This window comes from Spermophilus citellus, assembly GCF_964194105.1.
Source record: "Spermophilus citellus genome assembly, chromosome: 3".
Lineage (NCBI taxonomy): Eukaryota > Metazoa > Chordata > Mammalia > Rodentia > Sciuridae > Spermophilus > Spermophilus citellus.
In genome coordinates this window covers 125333075-125355218 of record NC_138184.1, presented here as the reverse complement: position 1 = coordinate 125355218, position 22144 = coordinate 125333075, and the positions used below count along the sequence as shown (strand labels likewise).

At 39.6% G+C, this 22144-nt stretch overlaps 1 protein-coding gene across 14 annotated transcripts in view; it reads left to right on the top strand.

Moving 5' to 3' along the window:
• Window positions 1-21405, top strand: part of LOC308643887 (uncharacterized protein C7orf57) — a 65616-nt gene extending 44211 nt beyond the window's left edge. For 10 of the 14 annotated variants that reach the window (XM_081284297.1, XM_081284294.1, XM_081284292.1 and 7 more), the window contains 7 exons: window positions 1181-1253; window positions 4665-4850; window positions 7438-7546; window positions 8918-9074; window positions 12029-12126; window positions 13443-13675; window positions 20383-21405. In XM_081284297.1, the coding sequence (XP_081140423.1) occupies window positions 1199-1253; window positions 4665-4850; window positions 7438-7546; window positions 8918-9074; window positions 12029-12126; window positions 13443-13675; window positions 20383-20429 (885 nt within the window). In that variant the 5' untranslated portion in view covers window positions 1181-1198 and the 3' untranslated portion in view covers window positions 20430-21405. The other 4 variants (XM_081284285.1, XM_081284291.1, XM_081284290.1 and 1 more) reach the window with 4 other exon arrangements.
• Window positions 21406-22144: the final 739 nt, after the last annotated feature.

Sequence of the window (22144 nt, the reverse complement as noted above, 5' to 3'; positions counted from 1 at the left end):
CTCTCTCTCTAAATAAGCAAGAGACTTAGTAAGCAAATTCTTTCTAAATTCTTTTGTTAGATGCAACATTACTCTCTCATTTGCCTGGTAAAGGTTTATCTATTGAAGGTTTTTTCTTAAGGTCAGTTACCCTTGCTTGGCGAGCGTGGCAGAAATTCCTAGTTTTTCTGGACCACTGCGCAGTTTTTGGACTACTGTGCAGTAACTGGGGTTCCAGTGGGTGGGTGGGGCGGTGTGACACGAGGAGGTCCTAAGCCCGGCCCCGCCCCGCCCCGCCCCACCACGCTTCGTCACACCACGCCCTAGCCCCAATGAGACCCCTCCCCAAGCTCCAGACGGTTGACAGGTGGCGCCTGCGCTCTGCCCAGGTCCTGATTGGCCTACTGGCACTCCTCAGGTTTTCCCTATTGGCTGGTGGCACTCTTACTGCACCTGTGGGTTGGCTGCTGGACGTTGTCCTGGCAACGAGGGGCTGTTGTGGTTTCCCGCAGCGCTGGGAGTTTCGGGTTGGTTCCCGCCCACCCGCCCGCCGCACACAAAATTTAGTCCTGAGTGCTGTAGGCAGCAGCCAAGGAGACCCTGGGCGGACAGGTGAGCCTGACCGTCGGGGGCGGAGACAACCGCGGGACCTTGGTGCAGTCCCAAGTCCTGCAGCCTTTGATTATCTGTGGTATACCCAATATGTACTTGCTGAGTACTGGGAGTGCAAGTTCTCCTTGTTGTGATGGTTCCTTGATCTTGCTGTTTATCCGCACGACCTGCCCCCTTCTGTACGCCCGGCATGCATTCACGGGCCTGGCTGCTTGTGTCCCGACTGTATAACCTGTATGATGTGCCCCTGCTGTGTTGTGTATCCAGTGTGGACTGAACCTTGCTGGGTGTTTGGCGTGCGTTTGTACCTGCTGTGTATCCTGCATGGATGTACAAGCACTTGTGTGTTGTGAGGCATCTTCAGGCATAAGAGGTGGAGGTGGGCAGGACTTGCTAGATGGAGTGGGGTGGGCAACTCTGCAGATGCAGCTCCCAGGGAGTCAGGCCAGCAGCGAACCCTGGGAGCTGCATCTGTAGAGTGTCCCCTGTCCCCCACCCCACCCCGACCCCGCATCTAGCAAGTTCTACCCGCCTCCACCTTTTATGCCTGAAGATGCCTCACAAATGCGTTATCTGTCTCTTCCCGCAGCGTTCTCTGCTTCTGGCCATGAGGAACACCAGCAAGGAGGTGCAGGGTGTCTCACACCGCTATGCTCCCTGTGGTGAGTGAGTTGTTCAGATGGTGGAGGTCGGGAGCTAGAAATAATGCTTGAACATTTCTTTGTAATAGTTAACCCTGTATAAATCTCACGTTGTTTTCCTGAATGTCGACTAGGGAACTTCCCCCGCCCCCCAGTTGTATTTCCCAGGTATTTTATTGACTTCTAAAACCCTAACCAAATTAAATATTTCTTGTTTTAAGTGGCTGGATGCAGAAAACAAGTATTCAGTGGAGGTTCATGGCTTATGTACCAGGGGATGAAGTTGAGAAGGGAAGGAAGAAGTCTTGAGATGCTGTCTTCTTTTTGTTTTTACTCCACTTTATTTTGGAAGGAAGAGAATAGAGAAGAGAGTACAGGTGTTCAGATGTATGGGACAAGTTGGAGCAGTTCTTATATGGTCAGAAAGGAAACAAAGGCCCTTCATATAAATGAACCTCTAGGTCTGATTGTTACCACTATTGGAAACCCAGGCCATGCTGTGTGTTGGAGGAGAGGGCATGGATTCTTAGACAGCCTTCTCCTGGAGCTCTTTCTCCCCCTATCCCTTTGTGTATGTGGGACAGGTGGTGACTCTTGGTTTTTACTTATTTGAGCCCTTTCTCTCTGAGCTCCTCCTTTGCATTCATTTATAAATGGATTATAGTTCAGTGCTTGCCCACGCTTCCAGTAATGAGAAGATACACTGTTCTCTGTGGATTAATTAGTAATCAAACAGAGAGAGGAAAAATAAAGCAAGAATCAAATATTCTCTCTCCAAGAGAGGAAATCTTTGAGCTGAACCTGATCAGAGCATGAAGCTGCTAAATTCTTATTTTTAATTATTAGATTGATTTTCTGTGATCTTTTGTGTAATTCTTTAAGGCTTTCCCAATGTTTCTTCAATTTTCAAAACCTTATAGTATTGATTTAGCTGTTTAATGTCCTTTAGATACTTAAAAGATTTTCCATGTTAAATATCATTCATTTTTATGCAGTGAACCCAGCTTTAGTAGAAATTGGATGTCTAAGCTATCAAGCTTTAAAGGATGATAACTTCTTGTTTCCAGGCCCTGAGTGAACTGATTGATTTGTACTATTTTCCAATGTATGACTGTTAAGGTTTGTCCCAGTGACATAATCAATAGGATATCTACCTATATATGGAGAAAGGGAGTCTTATTTTAAGGAACTGGCTCAAACAATTATGCAGCAACAAGATGAAATCTGCAGGGCAGGCTGGGAGTAGATTGCAGTTCAATTTAAAAAATCCATCTGAGGCAAAAGGCCTCTTCCTCAGAGGATCTCATTCTTCTCCTTAAGACTTTTAAATAATTGGATGGAGCTCACCCATATTGTGGAGGATCATCTGCTTTACTCAAAGTCCACTGATTTACTTTATGGGTTTTGTTTTTTTTTTTTGGTACCAGGGATTAAACCCAGAGGCACTTGACCACTGAGCCATGTCAACATCCTTTTATTTATTTGTTTTTTTAAATTTTGAGACAAGGTCTCCCTAAGTTGCTTAGGGCCTCACTAAGTTGCTGAGGCTGGCTTTGAACTCGCACACAGTCACTTCTGCCTCAGCCGCTGAGTTTCTAGGATTACAGAAGTGCACTACCATCTCTGGCTTGTCCAGTGATTTAAATGTTATTTTTATATAAAAATATACCTTAATTGAAACATCTAGAATAATGCTGAACCAATATCTGGGTACTGTGTTGCAGTCACACTGATACAAAAAGTTTGCCTCACATCTGTAATGAACTGGGTATTGTCTTAATGTCATGAATTTTGTCACAGTACAGTCTGATAAGTGCTATCAAATATACTCTGTCACTATGCCACAAAGAATTTGGATCTTTTGTATATCGTATTTTTCCTAGATTTTGTTTATAAACGTTTTAATCAGTTGTGAGGATTTTTTTTCTTACATTTGGGCATCTGAATAATCAACTTTGAATGCAAAGAAGTACCTAAAATCACCTACAGTCTTGATGCCCCAGACCTCTTCTCTCTGTAAGGTCATAAATAAGCACTAACAACCCCAGGTCCTGAGATTTTGCCAACCTCCCCAGCTATTTACAGAAGCTCCTCCATCTATTCTCCGTGGAGCCTTATAGGCAAGCCTATGGGGTCTGCTCTGGATGCCATCAGCTTAAGGCTCAGGCAGCCTCCTTACTTCTCTGGGTCATGCCCACAGAGTTCCTGTCCCTTTCTGTGTTGAACTCATGTCACAGTGCAGAGGAAGAACAGAGGGCAAACTCTCTCATTTTCCTGTCCTTCCCGCTCCCTGCACTATTTTGCCTACGTCACAGTAAAAGCCACATGATCTATACTCATCCAACTTAGTCTTTCCCAAAGGAAAGTCCTTAGGAATATCAGGCCTGAGAAGGTTTTCTAGAGTATGTGTTTGTTCTGGTGAAATGATTCCCTCATTGCCTCCTTTCCCTCTTTAATACTCATCCAGGCCTCTGATACCTTTTCCTGCCCACTGTGGCCTCTGGCACAGTGAAGCCAGCTGAGGGGCTTGTGTGGAAATGGGTTGCTGACTCCAAAACAACAGTTTGCAGTCTGCTGCCAGGGTGGTGGAAGGGAGCCAGGCAGGAGCTGCCATCACAGGTGTTCATTTCATGAGGCTTCTTTAACCCCCTTGCTTGCCTTCCTGCTCTTGTAAAATTGGTAAACATGTTTAATCAGACTGTTGTTCCTGTGACTGAATTTATACTAAAGTATTTTTAACATATTAAGTTTATCAAATGTTGGTCAACATTTTACCACATACTTCATAGACTTACCTGTAATGTTTTGTGTGAACTAAAATTTTTAAGGATTGCATACTTCCAACATAACTAGGAATACACTTAAGTCTTCATTTTATGTAGGTGAGAGATTGAGACAGACAGGCTTGGATACCTGTCTAGGAAGCTAGCACACCAGTGAAAGAAACTGGGGCTCTTTGGGAGGAAGGTCAAACCACATTAGAGAAACAGGACTGGCAGGGCTGAGTAGGAGGTACTTTTCCTTCTCTTGGCAAGAGTGGTTGGCATATTATTATTATCATTATTTTGCAGTTCTGGGTATTGAATCCAGGGGTGCTCTACCACTAACCTATGTCCACTGATATTTTTATTTTCTATTTTGAGACAGAAAGGCCCAGACTGATCTCAAACTTCCAATCCTCCTGCCTCAGCCTCCTGAGTCTCTGGGATTATTGCACCTGGGCTGGTGGTTGACATTCTTGTCATCTCTGGGGACTTAATTGTCCTCCTGGTCCCAGGTGTTCAGAGAGGGCTCATGTTCTCTGCTCTGTCATGTGTGCTGCCCTGACTGCTTGGTCTGCACAGTCTCAGAGGGGACTGGAGCCCTTCCCTGATGCCAGCATCCTCCTACAACCCACACTTAACAGTGAAGCTCTGCTTCCCTCCTGTCTAGATTGGTATTACCACCTGCCCACAAAGCGCTCTGAGAAGGCTGTGGATGTCCCACCAGCGTCCCAGATCCCAGGACTCAGTAATCTGGAAGAATCACACAATGGGAACACACCTGGGACTAGGAAGTACTGGATAAAAGAAACGGATTCAGAATATGTGAAGCTTGCAAAACAAGGTGGCAGACCTGGTAAGCCCTCTGCATGCTCAGTGGCTTTGTGAGCAGGGTAGGGGTGTTATAATTTCATCCATACAAAAATATATAAAATATATTTACTATAAAATCCATAACTTTTGCCCAAGGCCTTTAGAAGTTTAAACTCACTGAGTAGGTTGAAGATGTGTATAATCTCCAGGGGGAAATGGTTTTTGTGATGTTAGACTGAAAAGACTTTGGATTCACACAATTGGTTATGTAAGATATTTTTTCTGAGTGTTACCTTTGGAATCATTATTTCCATTGCCCAACCCCCTTTTATTTTGTTATTGCAAGGAGAATCTCAGGAAGTTGCGCATTTCAAGAGATCTACTTTTGCCCTGTAATGTCCCTTGTTTGATTCAACCAATTCCTGGCTAATTTGTGAAAAGTTTTTGGTTTTTTTCTTGCTTATTGTCATTTCCTCTATCCTTATTATAAATAGATTTTAAATAATGAAGACAACCAACATGTTTCAATGGTAATGTTGATGAAAGTCAATTTTAATGCAAGATTTAATTGAAAAAGTTCTGATTGAATATTTGAAAACTGAGGCATATTGAGTTCAGTAGAAATCACTGATCAGAGGGTTGAGGGAACATCTCCCAAATGTCTCACTGCTAGCCTTTGGGATAAGTGGCAATGACAAGTACTAAACTTTTCTTTTTTCCCCTTTGCCTGCTATCATCCCTACAGAGAATGTCATAGGGATAATGAAAAACAAAATGGCCACATCTGTGCTGCTTTAACATTAAAAAGTCCATAACAACCCATTTACCTGACTACGCCTAAAGTAGGTAGAAGACCTAGACACTACCTTCCCCTGCCATTGGTTGACAGAACACTAGTGGGATAACTGGCAAAACTGGAATGAGTTCTGTAAAGTAGATAAAAGTATTGCATCAATACTGCCTCAATCATCTTTGCAACACTCTGACAAAATCCCTGAGATAAACAACTGGGGAGGAGGAAAAGTGGATTTTAGCTCACAGTTTCAGGAGTTGCCATGCATGGTCACTTGGCCCAGTTGTTTTGGGGACTGTGAGGCAGTACATCATGATGGAAGCACATGGTAGAAAACGATGCTTATTTCATTGTGGCCACCAAGCAGAAAGAGAAAAGGGGCTGCTTCCCAATGTTACCTTTAGGAACTCACCACCAATGACCTACTTCATCCAGCTAGGCCCTACCTCCTAAAATTTTCATTGCCTCCCAGTAGCACCATGAGCTGGAGTCCAAGCCTTCAACACATGAGTTTTGGGGGAACATTTAAAATTCAAATTATAACAAATAGCAATATTCTCAGTTTGATCATCATGCTGTGATTATGTAAGGACTGTCTTTGAAACATCCACTGAAACTAAGGATGAAGGGGAATGCTGTCTGCAACAGATTACCCAACAGTTCTGAAAACAGTAATCACAATGACATTTTTGGTAGTGGAGGTTAAACCCAAAGATTCTTTACCACTAGGCTATATACAAGTCCTTTTTATATTTGATTTTAAGATAGAGTCTCACTGAATTGCTGAGAGTCTTCCTAAGTTGCTAAGACTGTCCTTGAACTTGTGATTCTTGTGCCTCAGTCTTCTGAGTTTCTGGGATTACAGGCAAGTTTTTTATTTTGATATTGCAAGGGGTTTTTTATTTTGTTATTGCCCCATAATGATAATAATGATGATGATGATTAAAACATAGAGAAAGAAAATGATCAAGCAAATGTGATAAAATGAAGTGAAGGTCAGAGGAGGAACCCATACTATTGTAACTTTTCTACAAGTCTGAAATATTTAACAATAAAAATTTTTTAAGTGAAAAATGGGAGATTAAAAATTTCTTACTGAGATTATTAAATCAATACATTTTCTCTGCTGTCACGGGTATTATTATTATCATTTTGCTGTTGGTATTATCTGGCAAAATCAGTTCTTCCCACCAGAAGCCTTTTCATAGCAGCAGAGGGGAGGGATACAAGCTAGAAAGTCAGCTGGTGAGTCAGGAACCAACCTGAGTCTCTGAGAAGGAGCCTTGAGATTTTTTCCCCTTCAGATTGGCTAGAAAAGCCAAGATAAATTCCCCAGGGACTACCCACCTGGAAACCTGAAGAGGAGGGGTTCTTCTGGAAATAGTTGTATTGGGTGGAGGGAGGAGTCAAGGACAGCCTGACAATGATAAAAGAGGCCATCTAGGCTTGGATTGTTCTAGGCTCAGAGAATGGCCTAGGAGTAACTGAGGTAGGGGAACAGCAAGCACAGCTTCTGGGGACCTAAGGAGAGTAGTGATGATATTGGCATAGGTGCCCGCTCAGGACCAGGAGATCTTTCCAGATCCTTGAGGAAAAGAGAGATGGGGGTGAGGGGTTCGCATGGGTCATCCCTATCTGAATGTGAAACTGGACCCTTTGGACCTTCACCTGTTAGCCCATGCAGAGGCAGGTGGGGGGTCAGGAATGCTCTGGTAGCCCCCAGTCCTGAGGCAACCTCAGGGTGATGGCACAGTTCCTCTTGTTACACTTCCACTGGTTGTGCCTTCTATTGTGTAAGCAACAGGCCCACATGCAACCCTGTCTCATTCTTTTTGAGATCTGCTGAAGCATTTTGCCCCTGGCACGAGGCAAGGCTCCCCGGTGGCCTATGCCCTACCCGACTGGTACATCCACCACAGCAAGCCACCCACGGCCCACCAGCATGAGTGAGTATCTTGAAGCACCCACATTTTTTTAATTGAAAAAATAGTCCGATTTGTATTTTTAAAAATATAAATATCTAATACTGATAGCAAGTGTGTGATATCACAGGTCCAGGTACTATTTTTCAATAGCTAGCTCTTTAGGGAATATAGCAGAGTTGTCAGAAAACCAAAGTTGGGGAAACATGGAGCATCTTGTGTCCCCTTTGAGGTGTGGGTCTTTGGCTGCTTATTGGTAAATAGCTTCAGATTTTCTGTTTTCTGACACATGGGATATCCCCCTGTCTGTTGGCTACAGAAACAGCAGCCTGTCTAAAGCTTTCTGATACAGATGAAATACACTAGATACAGCTAGAAATGGAGGTACATCTAAGTTTCTATAATGATTATAGAATTGTAGGGAGCTGTTGTCCGTCCCCCACAATGTTTGAAATGAATTCCTGTTTGTGTTATGTAAACTTGACCCTCCAAACCACCTCTCTTGGACTGAGAGGAAACATGAAAAATCATTCTGGTTTTTTGTTTTTATTTTCCTTGTAAGATAGGACCACCATAGACATGCTTCTAAGCTATTATCTGATGTCATCTGACTGAGGGTTCTGTTCATGGTCACAGAGTGATTTTTGTGTTCAGGATTCTGATTTTCCTGTTTTTGTTGTGTTTTGTTTGTTGTTTGTTTGGATAGGTAAAAAGAACACATAAAATTTATGCCATGCCTAAGGCATGGGAACATTAGATTTCTCCCATTTTAAAAAATGAATATGCTGTTTGCCTGACTTGCATAAGGTCCTGGGTTTGATCCCCCCCACTCCTGCCACACACATACAAGAATAATCTGTACTAAGTTCAGTAGGAAAAATGAATGAGACACTGTAAAACAGAAAGGGGTGCAGAGAACTTTGGAGATGACTCTTCCGGGTATGGTGTCAGTGAGGGAAGATCAGTTTAAGTTTAAATTTAAATTTAAATACATACATTAAAAATGACTGTCCAACAAAAAAAAATATTATCTTAATTATAATGTTAAGTGGTAAATGTTTAGGGATGTTCAGCTCTCTGAAAAGGACAAAATAGTAGATGCTATTCTAAAAGAAATAATTATAAGTTATCTGCTTTATAAATTCTTATTTTAATATACCCTTTTTTAGTCACATGAGACTGATTTCTGAGTTGACCTCCTGATCCTGGGGGGGCTGTCCTGGAGAAGGGTGCATGGGTTTATTCAGCATGAGCAGAGTGGAGGGAAGCCATCTGTGTCTTTGAGGAAGATGGATGATTCTTATATAAAGAGTGGGAAAGGGGTTGGGAAGAGAAGAGAGAGGGAATGAAATGGTGCTAGGTACCAGGCCATAACTGTCTCTTCTGTTCCTTCAGAGTTCCTGTGGTCTCCATGCCAGACTACATGGTGTATGAAGAATTCAACCCTGGTCAGGCCAACAGTGACTATGAATCCAGAAGAGGGCCCTTTGACTTTGACATGAAAACGGTTTGGCAAAGAGAGGCCGAGGAACTAGAAAAGGAGAAGAAAAAGGTGCCCTCATAAATAGGTGGCATCTGCATCTGCTTTGTTTCCATGTCTCCCTGAGTAATTAAGGAATGAACTTGTTAGCTCCTGCCAGTGTGTCTTAAGATGCCCATAACATTGTTCTTGTACTCAGAATTTTAAGTTTCATTCTACTAAAAGGCAAGCGTGACACTGTTGTCGTTTTCTTTTTGTAAATGTTGATTTTATAGGTGAGGTTACTTTTTACTAAGTGTTTTTCAACCAGTTAATACATATGTAGGGGAAATATGGCATAGCACTATGATTTGGTACATGTAGGAAGGATATCTTGCTTCTGATATCTTTGCACTTTGTCTTTAAGTTGAATTTTTTTTCCTGGAATTTTCTCATTAGTAATAAAGTAAGAGAAAAGGAATTATTTTTTTCTGTATAAACTCCCAGGGGTATATTTGATTACAAAGGGGAGACAGATCTCTGAACTGAAGACTTCTTAGGCAATTTGCATTTTTTGAATATGTGCAAATATTTACAAAGTGGTAATCAATTTCCAAGACAGGTTTGCTAGTTGTCTTATAAAAGAGTAATTTTGGAGACTTGTCTCCTAATACTCTATATTCAATACTTAGTATTTTTATCTATTCCTTTTAGATATACATGACAATAGAGTATATTTTGACATATTATACATATAATATATGGAGTGTAATATTCTAATTAGGATCCCATTTTGTGGTTGTTATGTGATGTGGAGTTTCACTGGTCACATACTCATATATGAACATAAGAAAGTTATGTCCAATTCATTCTACTGTCTTTCCTATTCCCTTTCTCAGTCTCCCTTCCCTTATTCCCCTTTGTCTACTCCAATGAACTTCCTGCCATTATGTGTTAGCATCGGCATATCAGAGAGATTGAGTTGGTTGATTGGTGGTTGAGATCTCTTGATAGAAGCCTGTCTGGTCTCCTGGCTTCCTCTTGGGTACCTCCAGGATCTCCAGGGACCACAGTCAGGCCCCTGGCCCCATTGAGGGCTTGACATTGCTATTAGCACTAAAGTCTGAAATTAGTCTTAGTGCTTGAGACATTGGGATTTATGAGTGAAATGATGAAGTTTGTATTAAATATGGCAATACTGTTTTGATACTGAGAACGAGAGCCAACACCATTGTTATTTGAGTATTGGGGAAACTAGGTGTTTCTTAGGCACATCCTACTGATTCCCAGGCCTCACTTATCAGTATCCTGGTATGTAGAGGACCCTCAGTTTATTTGGAGACTTGGGTGGCTGAGTATGAAGTACAGCATGAGTTGGCTGCAATGGGCTGCTTGTTTATTTTTCAAGCCATCCCCAGTGTTCCACTGTCATTCTGGCTTTGGGCCATTAGCATGTGTATGAAAGTGGAATGGACTCTTAGGGATCAGTCCTGTTTCTCAGTGGTATATAAGTGACCAGTTACACTGAGCTGAAATCTTGAGCACATGGATGTTAACCACGGTTAGAGTACAGAGCTAGAGAAATTTTAAAACAGTAAATGCTGCATCACTGACAAATTAAATGTGGTTATTTATTTAGTAACCACTTTAAAAATTGTGCTTAGGGCTGCACAAATGCCTGAAGCCAGCCTGTCTTCCCTTGCCTAGCATGCTGAGGAGTTATGATGTCCAAGAATTCAAGACTGACACTGAATAGGTAACAGCTGAAGGCATGTGGTATTGGGTAACTTAGGCATGAGCCACATCGGAGAAGGGCCCAGACTGCCTCAGCAAGATCACATCATCCTCACTTAGGACAAAGATTTCCTAGGAGTATTTATTAGGCTAAGGTGGGGGAGTTCTTTGATTTGATTTTCTTCTTGTATCTTATAAGTCCTTTTGGCAAAGGTACAGTGAGAACTTGAACCTGAGAAGTATCACAACATTGAACTAGCAGGTTGTACTAGAATTTCCTCCTGCCACTCTGAAGCCTGTCATCTATGCCCTAGGAAAGATTATGGGATGCAGCACTTTCCATAACCATGCCCTGACCCCTCCCTTAGCATGTGGAAGATGCTTGAGAGTATTTAGGGCAAATATGCTACTGGTTGTTAGCCAGAACTCAAAGGATCTTGCTCACTTGCTGGGTGATTAGAAGGGTTTTGTTAGCATCTTTTCTTCTTGTAAATGCTGATATACTTCCATGGGTTTTGCTTGCTTTTTTTTTCTGTTTCTACTACCATTTATATCTGTTTTTAAAAATAAGATACAAATTGAATACAGGTCCCTGTTTGTATAGTACTGTTGGATAAGTTTTGACTAATGTATGTGTTGTGTGAACACCACAGCCATTGAGCTATAGAGCAGTTCTGTCACCACCCGAGTTTCTCAGCCCCTTTTTCATCAACAACTCATGACTCCTAACCCTGGCAGGCAATGATCCGTTTTTTTAGTGTTATGTAGTCCTTGACACCTGGCTCTGCCACCTGCCATGTGGCCTTATGCATTTGTAATGCAGCCAAACTGTTAGGAGTGCCTGAGCCTGGTTCCTCTGTATTGTGGAGAGGTGTTTCATTATGGGCCATTTGTACTATTATGGTGCAATTTGTCCATTCACCTGTCAATGGACATTCAGGTCACTTGCAGTTCTTGGTGATTATTACTAAAACTGCTGTGAACCTTGGCATGCATGGCTTTTGTGGGAACATATGTTCCAATTTCCTCTGGAAGTTCCATCTGGATGGGACCTCTCATAGAGCCTCCAGCATTTCCCAATAAGTTGTTAATCATTTCATTCTTGAGTAGATGGCATCTTTACTGGAATGCAAAGTCTTGTCCCTTTTACAAAGCCCTTTTGTTGAATGGGATTATTGTTGGGTTACATTTCATTGTAACTAAATCTATTAAATAGTTACCTCATTGAAAGGCTAGTCCTGTACAGTTTGTTTGTTTGCTACTCTTGGTGAATTTTCATCTTTTGACTTGGGGATTTGTGTTTCTGCATACAGGTGAGGCTGCCAGCCATTAACTCAAAATATCCAAGCAAAACAGGGACCCTGCTTGGCCCTAAAGACACTGCTGGAAGCAGACTGTCTTTCCCTCCCATGTAAGTGCTCAAACTATGCTGACAGATCTGTAAATGAGATTTGGAGTTGCTCTTCCCACTTCTGTCCAAGCATGACAATGACAACATCCAGACAACTTCCCGCAGTCCAGCCCTCAGGGCTTTGACCCAGCCTCGCCTTCTCCCCACAGCTGTGCTTTCATTTCTTCCTGACATTGATTTTGCAACTTTGAGCGCATGTCTTCCCTTCTGCATTGTTTGCTGTGCAAACTTTCATTTTGGGCCACTCATCTTTGCACACTCATGCTGCTTCTCTTGATGTTTTCTGTCACCAAGACCTTAACCCAGAGGTTTGTGCCTGTGAGCATCTGGCTCTGTGTTCAGCTGGAGGGTACATTAGGCATGCTGCCATCTGTTGATCTTCCAGCTGGAAAGGGAAACTCTGAGGCCTCTGTGTCTCCTCCCTTTCCCAGAATTCTGGTACACAGCAAAAAATAGATGTCATTAATTGTCTAATTCTTCAAATAGCTCTCATCCAATGGGGGAAAACCAGTTATATTAATTACACTGTAATAAATGCATAAGACTGGGAGGGAGAGAAAGAAAAAAAGACATATATGTGTAAATATGGAAAAGGGTGGAGAGGGAGAAAACCATTAGGAATAATACTCTTGACAATGAAGTGATTTATAAGTAAGAAACTTGAGGCTCATAGGGAACAGGTACTTTTGCACTCGTCACCTGCTTGAGTTGAACACTTACGCAGCCTCCACCATGTCAACTGCCCTGATCCACGGAGCTGCAGCAGCTGGTGAAATTCTAAGTGAACAGTGACAAATGATAGGAGATAAAGCCATGTCAGAATGGTGGCAGATAATCTTTAATAAGGGCAAGAGAGAACTAATTAAGAAAAATAATAATTATTTAAAGGTGTGATAATTCTGAGCAATCCATTGTGGATTAACAGTGGTGTTTTTAAAGATTTCCCTATCAAATGTTTGAATGATTATTAACTTGTAACTGGCTAACAGCAAGAAAAGTTTTGGAAACTGGAATAAACATATTCTCACCCATGTACAAGGGATATTTTTAAAATATGATTTTTATCCTAAAAAATGAAGAAGGAGATGAGAGAAAGACAAAGGGAGACAAACCCAGAGAGATAAAGATAGATGGGAGAGTCAGGAAAGAGAGAGAGAGAGAGAGAAGGAATGAAAGAGAGAACGCTCAAGAGCTCCCTTATACTTTATAAGAGCTAGTTAGGCAGCTGACTTATTATCAGTGTGTTCCCTGAATACTGTTTCTGCTTTTTTCATTAACCTTTGTAATTAAGTTTAACATTCATTTTTCTTTTTGAGGCCTGGTCAAAAAGCCAGTTCCCCAACAAACTTTTCCAAACTTATTAGCAATGGCTATAAAGATGAATGGTTACAGCAGCAGCGAGCTGATTCCCACAAGAAGACGCCAAAGACGTCCAGGTCCTCAGTGTCCTCTCAGTCCACACAGGACCCAGAAGGGTCCCAGGATACAGAGACACCCCAGGATCCTGAAGGCTCTGAGAAAGCTCAAGATGAGGTGCACCCGGCAAGTGGTATGTCCTGCAGATTTTCATTAATTGGGGTGGCAGCAGGCAACTTTCTTATCTCACGTTGCATCTCATAATGGAAAATAAGTAATTGAGAAATTATGTTTCAAAACCACAGGAGAATTGAGGTTACAGATAAACATAAAGAAAATACAAGCAAAGCTAATATGTAAGAAAAATCCATGACTTCTGGGGCTTCACATTTTTTTTTCATTAGAAATTTTGATATTCCATGTAGGGTAACAAACACTTAATATATAAAATAATATCAATGTTAGTCTCCTGAATCCAAACAGTTATGGTCCTACAATGCTGGTCTTTGACATAAACAGCCAGTCTTCTTCAAGACTGCTTCTCAGAAAGCCCTTTATTTCTCAAAAAGAATGTCAAATTCAAACTCAAAAATTTGAAATTGCTCCATTATCAGCATGTCTTAAGTTTTGAATAATTTAGAAATTTCTCTGTAATTAGATGTTCAAAACACTATATTAATTTTTGCTTTTTAAGAGTCACTGGGAGAATTAGTCTCATTTTCTTGGATGTGTGCACCTTAAAGCCTATCGAGTATTATGCTTTTATTCCATGGCTCTGTTAATTATTGACCACTTGCCCCTGGGCTTATTAGTTTGTTTTTGGGTCTTTATTTCTTTGATTAGGGGGAAGAAGGCATGTCACGTCTGCTCAGGCATTTGAAGGATTTGAAGGGCTTGTTCCAATTTTTTTTTTTTTTTTGTGAGCAGCTCTCTGCTTGGCTTTCCACAGCCAGTTCCTGGCTGCTTTGGTGGAGGGACATCTGCCAATTAACAGGCTGACTCTCTCCTTTATCCTGATGGAGGAGATGAGTGACAAGTTTGCACAAAATGTGGTTTCAAAGTGCCCTTTTGAACTTTACTAAGTTGATGGTGTTTTATGACTTACTGTTGTTTTAAGTAACAGTCTTTTACTAATTCTTCGAATAATTAAGAGTTACTTTAATATTTGGACTTTCCCATTAAACTGAAAAATGATTTATTCTTTATTGCAGAGTCTTCTCCTTCAAGTGAGTATTTATAGAGAAATGGATCTGCACTGAAATACAAAGAGTTTTACCCAAAAGAATCAATGGGCAGAGAGTTCTTAAATCTGAGACTGCAGCCTCTGAGCAGCCTTCAGAAGCCTTCTCCAAACTGCATGTATTCTGACTCCAAAAGCCTGTGCCATATATACTTTTGAAATATGCAATATGTTATCATTAACTGGTCACCTTGCTGTGTAGCAGATTTCTAGAATATATTTATTCTAACTAAAACTTGATACACTTTGACCAACATTTCTCTATTCTTTATCAAATACTTTCAATACCCTAGCTCCAGCCTCTGATAGCCATCTTTCTACTTTTCTGCTTCTAAGTTTAACATTTTTAGATTCTACACGTGAGATCATATAGTCTTTGTCTGTGCTTGGCTTATTTTACTTAGCATCATGTCCTCCAGGTACATTCATGTTGTCACAATTAACAGAATTATCTCTGGGTATGGCTGAATAGTATTCGATTGTGTATGTATGCCATTTTTTTCTTTATCTGGTCATCTGTTGATGACACTTAGGTTGATTCCATATCTTGGTTACTGTGAACAATGTTGCACTAAAAATGGGAGTTAGATATTTCTCTGATATACTTATTTCAGCTCCTTTGGATATATATAAGCAGTGGTGAGATAGCTGTATCATGTGGTAGATCTATTTTTGGTTTCTTGAGGAACCTCTATACTGTTTTCTTTAATGGATGTACTAATTTACAGTCCCATCAACAGTATGCAAAGATCTCTTTTTTCTCCACATCCTTGCCAACATTGTTCTTTCATTTTCTTTAAACCAACCATTCTGTCCAATATGGAATGACATTTCATTGTGATTTTAACCTTCATTTCCCTGATGATAATGATATTGAAAATTTTTTCACATGCCTCGTGGCCATTTGTATGTCTTCTTTAGAACAAAATATCTGTCGGGTCTTTTGCCTGCCCATTTTTTATTTTGATATTAATTGCTTATCACATGTATGGTTTTCAAACATAATCTCCTACTATATGGGCTGTATTTTCATTTTGCTTATTGGTTCGTTTGCAGTCCATATGTTTTTAGTTGGGTGTGATCTTATTGGTTTTTGTCGCCTGTGCTTTTGGTGTTCTATATACACAGTCATTGCCAAGACTAATGTTTGGGAGATTCTCCCCTGTATTTCTTCTATTTACTTTTATAGTTCAGGCCTTTGATTTAAGACTTCAATCTAGCTTGAGATGATTTTTATATATGGTGTGAAGTGAGGGTTCAATTTTCATTCTATTGAATGTAGATATCTAGTATTCCCAACAACATTTAATGAAGCAACTGTCCTTTTCTCACTGTGCATTCTTGTTACATTTGTTAAAAATCAGTTGACTTTAAATGTATGGTTTTTTTTGGAGGTTCTATCCTATTCTATTGTTCTACATGTCAATTTTTGTACCAGTACCATGCTGTTTTGATTACTCTAGCTTTGTAATATATTTTGAAATCAGGTTGCACATTGCTTCCAGCTTTGTTCTTTTTGCTCAAGATTGCTTTGGCTATTCGTGGTCTTTTATGGTTCTATATGAATTTTAGAGTTTCTCTTTTTGTTTCTGTGAAAAATGTCATTGGAATTTTGATAGGGATTTCATTGAATCTGTAGATACTTCTGAACAGGATGGACATTTTAACAATATTAATTCCTATAATCAATGAATATGGAATATCTTTCCATGTATTTGTATCTTAATTTCTTTCATCAATGACTTAAAGTTTTCAGTGTATAAGCTTTACATCTCTTTGATTAAATTTAATCCCAAGTAACTTTCTGATGTTGCTGAGAATCAGATTGATTTGTTAGTTTCTTTTTTGGATAGTTCTTTGTTAAATGTATAGAATGCTACTGATTTTGGGATGTTGATTTTGCATTCTGCAAGTTTAATATATTCTTTAATCAGTTATAACAGATTTTTTTCATGTTGTCCTTTGGGGTTTTCTATAAATAAGATTATATTGTCAGCAAAGTTTAACTACTTTCTTTCCAACTTAGATGAATTTTATCTATTTTTCTTGCCTAATTGTCTAGTTAGGATGTCTAGTACAATAATGAATAGAAGTAATGAAATTGGGTGTCCTTGCCTCATTCCTTATCTTAGAGGAAAAGCTTCCACCTTTTTTACTATTTAGTATGATGTCAGTTAAGAACTTGTCATATATGCATCTACTATCTTGAAGAACAGTCCTTTTATAATTAATCTGTTGAGAGTTTTTATCAGGTCACAATGTTGAATTTTATCAAATATATTTTCTATGTCTGTTGAGGAGATCACATAGTTTTCTTCTTCTTCTTCTTCTTCTTCTTCTTCTTCTTCTTATTATTATTATTATTACTATTGTTTTGTAGTTACAGTGTATTTGGGTTCATCCTGACAAACTTATACATGCATGGAAATCTCTTTCAGTTCATGATTCCCCCCATTTCCTTTCTCCCTTTTCCCTCCCATTCTCTCTCCCCTCTCCAATTCCCCTTCCTCTACTCTGATAGACTTCCTTTCACTCATCTAATAATTTGTGTTTGATTGTTTTATAGGGTTTTTTTTGGTAAAAAAGTTTGAACCCAGGAGCTCTTAACCACTGAGCCATATCCCCAACCCTTTTTTTTTTTCAATATTTATTTATTTATTTATTTATTTTTTTAGTTTTCGGTGGACACAACATCTTTGTATGTGGTGTTGAGGATCGAACCCGGGCTGCACGCATGCCGGTGGAGCGCGCTACCGCTTGAGCCACATCCCCAGCCCCCCCAACCCTTTTTTATATTTTATTTAGAGACAGCGTCTCACTGAGTTGCTTAGGACCTCGGGAAGTTGCTGAGGCTGGCTTTGAATTAGGAACCTCCTGCTCAGTCTCCTGAGCCGCTGGGCTTACAGGCTCAGATTGCTGTGACCAGTGATTTAATTAGGTCTTTATGTTATCATATCCTTCCCTCCTCCTTTCCTTTATTTTACTCTAGCTTCTACATATGAGAGAAAACATTGGATCTCTGAGTTTCTGATTTTAACTAATTTCACTTAGCATTATATTCTCCATTTCCATACATTTCCCAGCAAATGCCATAATTTTGTTCTTTTTTATAGCTGAGTAGAACTCCATTGTACATATACCACAATTTCTTATTCCATTCACCTATTGATGGGCATCTGGGTTGATTTCATAATTTAGCTATTGTAAATTATGCTGCTATTAATGTGGCTATATCACTGTGGTATGCTGAGATCATTGTGTTCATCCTTTATTATATCAATGTGGTAAATCACATTTATTGATTTGTGTGTTTTGAATCATTCTTGAATCCCAGGGATAAATCTGTTTGATAATAATGTAGATATCTTTAATGTGCTGCTCATTTTAGCTTGCTTGTATTTTGATGAGGGTTTTTGTATCTTTGTTCATCAGGGATATTCACCTGTAATTTTCTTGTAATATCTTTGTCTGGCTTTAGTATGAGGTAGTGTGGATCTCATAAAATGGTTTTTTTTTTTTGGGGGGGGGTGGTACCAGGGATTGAACTCAGGAACACATGACCACTGAGCCACATTTCCAGCCCTATTTTGTATTTTATTTAGAGGCAGAGTCTTGCTGAGTTGCTTAGGACCTTGCTAAGTTGCTGAGGCTGGCTTTGAACTCAAGATCCTCCTGTCACAGCCTCCTGAGCTGCTGAGATTACAGGCATGTACCTCTGTGCCCAGCTTCATAAAATGTTTTGAAAGTGTTTTCTCCCCCTACTTTTTTGGAGGAGTTTAATAAGAATTGAAATTTGAATATTTTATAGAATTCAGCAGTAAAGTCATCAGGTCCTGGACTTTCCTGTGATGGAGACTTATTATTACAGATATAAAGGATTCAGTCTCCTTCCTCATTATTGATCTGTTCAGGTTTTTTTTTTTTTTTCTTCATGATTCAATCCTGATAGGTTTTAAGTTTGCAGGAATTTCCCCATCCCTTCTGGGTTGTCCAATTTGTTAGTAATTGTTCATAAGTCATCTCATGAGCCTTTGTGTTTCTGTGGTATCAATGTAACGTGTCCTCTTTCATATTGTTTTTTTTTTTTTCTTTTGGCACCAGGGATCGAAATCAAAGGGACTTAACCACTAAGCCACATCTCTAGCCTTTTTTTTTTTTTAATTTTTTTTTTTTTTTTAATTTTGAGGCAGAGTCTTACCAAGTTTCTTAGGGCCTCACTAAGTTGCTGAGGCTGGCTTTGAATTTGCAATCCTTCTGCCTCAGGCTCCTGAGCCACTGGGATTAAAGGCCTGTGCCACCGCACCCAGTTTCTCTTTCATTTCTGGTTTTACTTGAGTCTTCTATTTTTTTCTTGGTCTAGTTAAATATTTGCAGTTTGCTTTCAGAAAATTAACTCTCAGCTTTATTGGTCTTTTCTATTGTTTTTTAAGTATCTATTTCATTTATTCCTGTCTGATCATTATTCCTTTCATCTGTAAACTTTGGAATATCCCCCCCCCCCCCCCACACACACACACACACAGTTTAGAAATACACAGGTGGTGACTGCAGAGGTTCACCCGCATGGAATATGTTAGGGTGAATGGTTTTGAGTAGATAAAATTTTCTTCCTTAATAACAAAATACAGTCAAAGGACTACCACTCAGTATTGGTATAAGTTTATCAAGTTTCTGTCAGAAAATATATCATTTAGGTATTAAGTAACCCATGGGCTACGTTAGCAACATTAGCTGTTTGGTTCCAGAGAGATATTTAACCATCCAAAATTAACAAAATTCACAATAAACAGCCAAGTGCCTATAATCTGAGAAAAGTGCTTGGTGGATGTGAGCAAGGAGGGCTGCACCATGGAAATCCAGCCCCCTCCCTCCCCCTGTGCTGGGGCTGATGGGGCCACATTCTCTGTCACTCCCATTGCCTTTTTATTTCTGCCACTTCCTGACTTCTTCTGTTTCCTACTTCTCCCCTGTCCACTGTGGTTTAAACTTTATAAACAACATTATCCAAACCAGATGGTGCCTTTTTCCTTCTGGCTAGAAAAATGCTCCACTTTGAGCTCCTGCCATAACTTTCTGGAAATAAATCTGGTCCAGGCTTCTTATTAATGTTTTCTTCCTTCCAGGGGACACAAGGTGATTATTGTTACTTTACCCGCGTAAATGCTGTGTTGTGTAGGAAAGGTGACCTTTAGGTTACGGATTCGGCTTTATACTTTGGCAGGCTTGCTCACATTTGTGAAGGGACATGAGACTTGGAAGAGAGGGGCAGAGGCTGCATAGAGTCTGCTTTCCAGCTGAGGAAGAGGCACATGACTTAAGTGCAGTCGCCTCCCTGAGGCTGTGCTCACGCTGTTCAGTTCTGCTCAGCATGTTGGTACCAGAATCTCTCTGGCATGGACAAGCATGACTCAGAAAGTAAATGTCATTCATGGGGCACTTTGTCCTTTTCTCCCAGTGCCAAAGTTGTTTTCTCATGTTTTCCATGTACAACTGGTCCTGGGAAGTAAGACTCTATGCTAGTTTTTGTGTAAACTTTGGGTTCAGTTCTCATGAACAGGTACAGAAATGTTACTTTCTTTTATTTAAAATTAATAAGTGATTTAAAAAAATGTATTTAAAACATTACCTTTGTCTACTCATGTATTTACTTTGTGTTGCAGGCCCAGAAGCATCTCCAGCTGCATCGACACCAGCAGAGCTCAAATAAACCTGGGTGTAATTTTTACAATGATATTTTTAGTAGCTAACTATAATACAAATCAGGGCTGTATTTATAAGGCTCCCATTTGTATATTATTAATATAGATTTTTACAGAACAATTCATCTTGTAGCATATTTGGCATTGCTGTGGCATAGACGGTGGAAGCGTTGGTTTTTGTTTCTTGCCTTTCTCTAGGGTGTTAAACACATCGTCAGTAAACACAACCATGGCCTCTATTACCCTTTCCCTTGTTGGCCTGGTAACATCCCAATGTCTTGGGACTAATCCACACCTCCTGTGTGCCCCGTGGTGGGATGGAATTTCTATGAGATTTTGAACTAGAAGATCAACAGAATAAGCTTCAAGAATCTTCTGTTCTTTGCTCTTTGTAGGAGTAATCTTCCTGTTACAAAACAAAATTCCAGAATATGGTGATATCTTTTAGATTTTAAAAAGATTTTATTATACCTTGATGTTTTAAGAACTTAATATAAAACATTGTAACATTTGCTAGTCTTAAATTTTTGCTAATACTTTCAGAATAAACTGAAGTCCATTATATTAAACACTTATTACTTTGTATCATCTAGGAAAAAATATATATTTAATTTTAATATGTAATTTAGTAGGTATAACAAAAACTTTGTAAGAATCAAGATTGTTGTTTTATAAATGTTGTTATTCATATAGCATTAAAAATATAGTTTTATATTTTTGACATTTAATTCATTGACTAAATAAGTTTTGACAGGAAAGTTTTTAAGAAGCCAATGAGGTCACAGATATTTTAGCTTCTTTTCCCAGAATTAACTTATCATGCATTTGCTCAGCTAAAATTTGTTTTAAATTAATTCATTAACTGGCCTACGTGAGCACTTATATCTATATTGTTTGATCAAACTTATGGTAGTATGGGGGCATATATGCAATATGTAAGAATGTGAATGGCTGTATGTATCGAATAAAAACAATATACCAATATAGTAAGTTTTTTACTTTTTTTCTCCCCTTTCCTCCTCTTTCTTTTTTTACCTAATTCCTACCTCATTCCTACACATTCCCACCTTAATGAGAAAAATCATGAGAAACAGCCGAAGTATGGAACTCTTTAGTTCTTTTTTTTAGGTTATTATAGTAACAGAAACCTGAGGCTTACGAAAAGAGAAGACAAAATTTGGAGAAAGAACTACTGATCAAATCTTGACCTCACCTAGAAGAGCAAGGGTCTGTTATTTAAAAAATGAGTCTTGTAAATTAACTTTTTGGTCAGTAAAATACAGCAAACTTATTATGAAAACAGGAAATTTGCAATTCCATCCACTTGTTCTGAAATAAATGAGTTATTTCTTTAAAAAAAAAAAATCAAGCTCACACTACATATAAATTGCCAGTTAAAATCAACAAAGAGATTTTTAAAGTAACATGATTTTCACATACTACACATGTGCATGGTGTGCATGGTGTACACCCACCCACCCACCCACCCACCCACACAGATACCCTTCTTGTGTCCTGACCTCTATCTGGTAGGCATCTGAACACCTTAGCTCACCACAACCTCACATGTACTTACTTCAAAGAGCTGGAACAAGGTTTTGACTTCTCTGAACCTCATTCTTCTCATCTCATGAAGATGAAATGGGCCTGGAGGCAGAGCTCTGTGGAAAGCAGAGCCGAAGGATTAGAGGAAAAGGGAAAGGTGACAGAAGAGCTTTAAGAA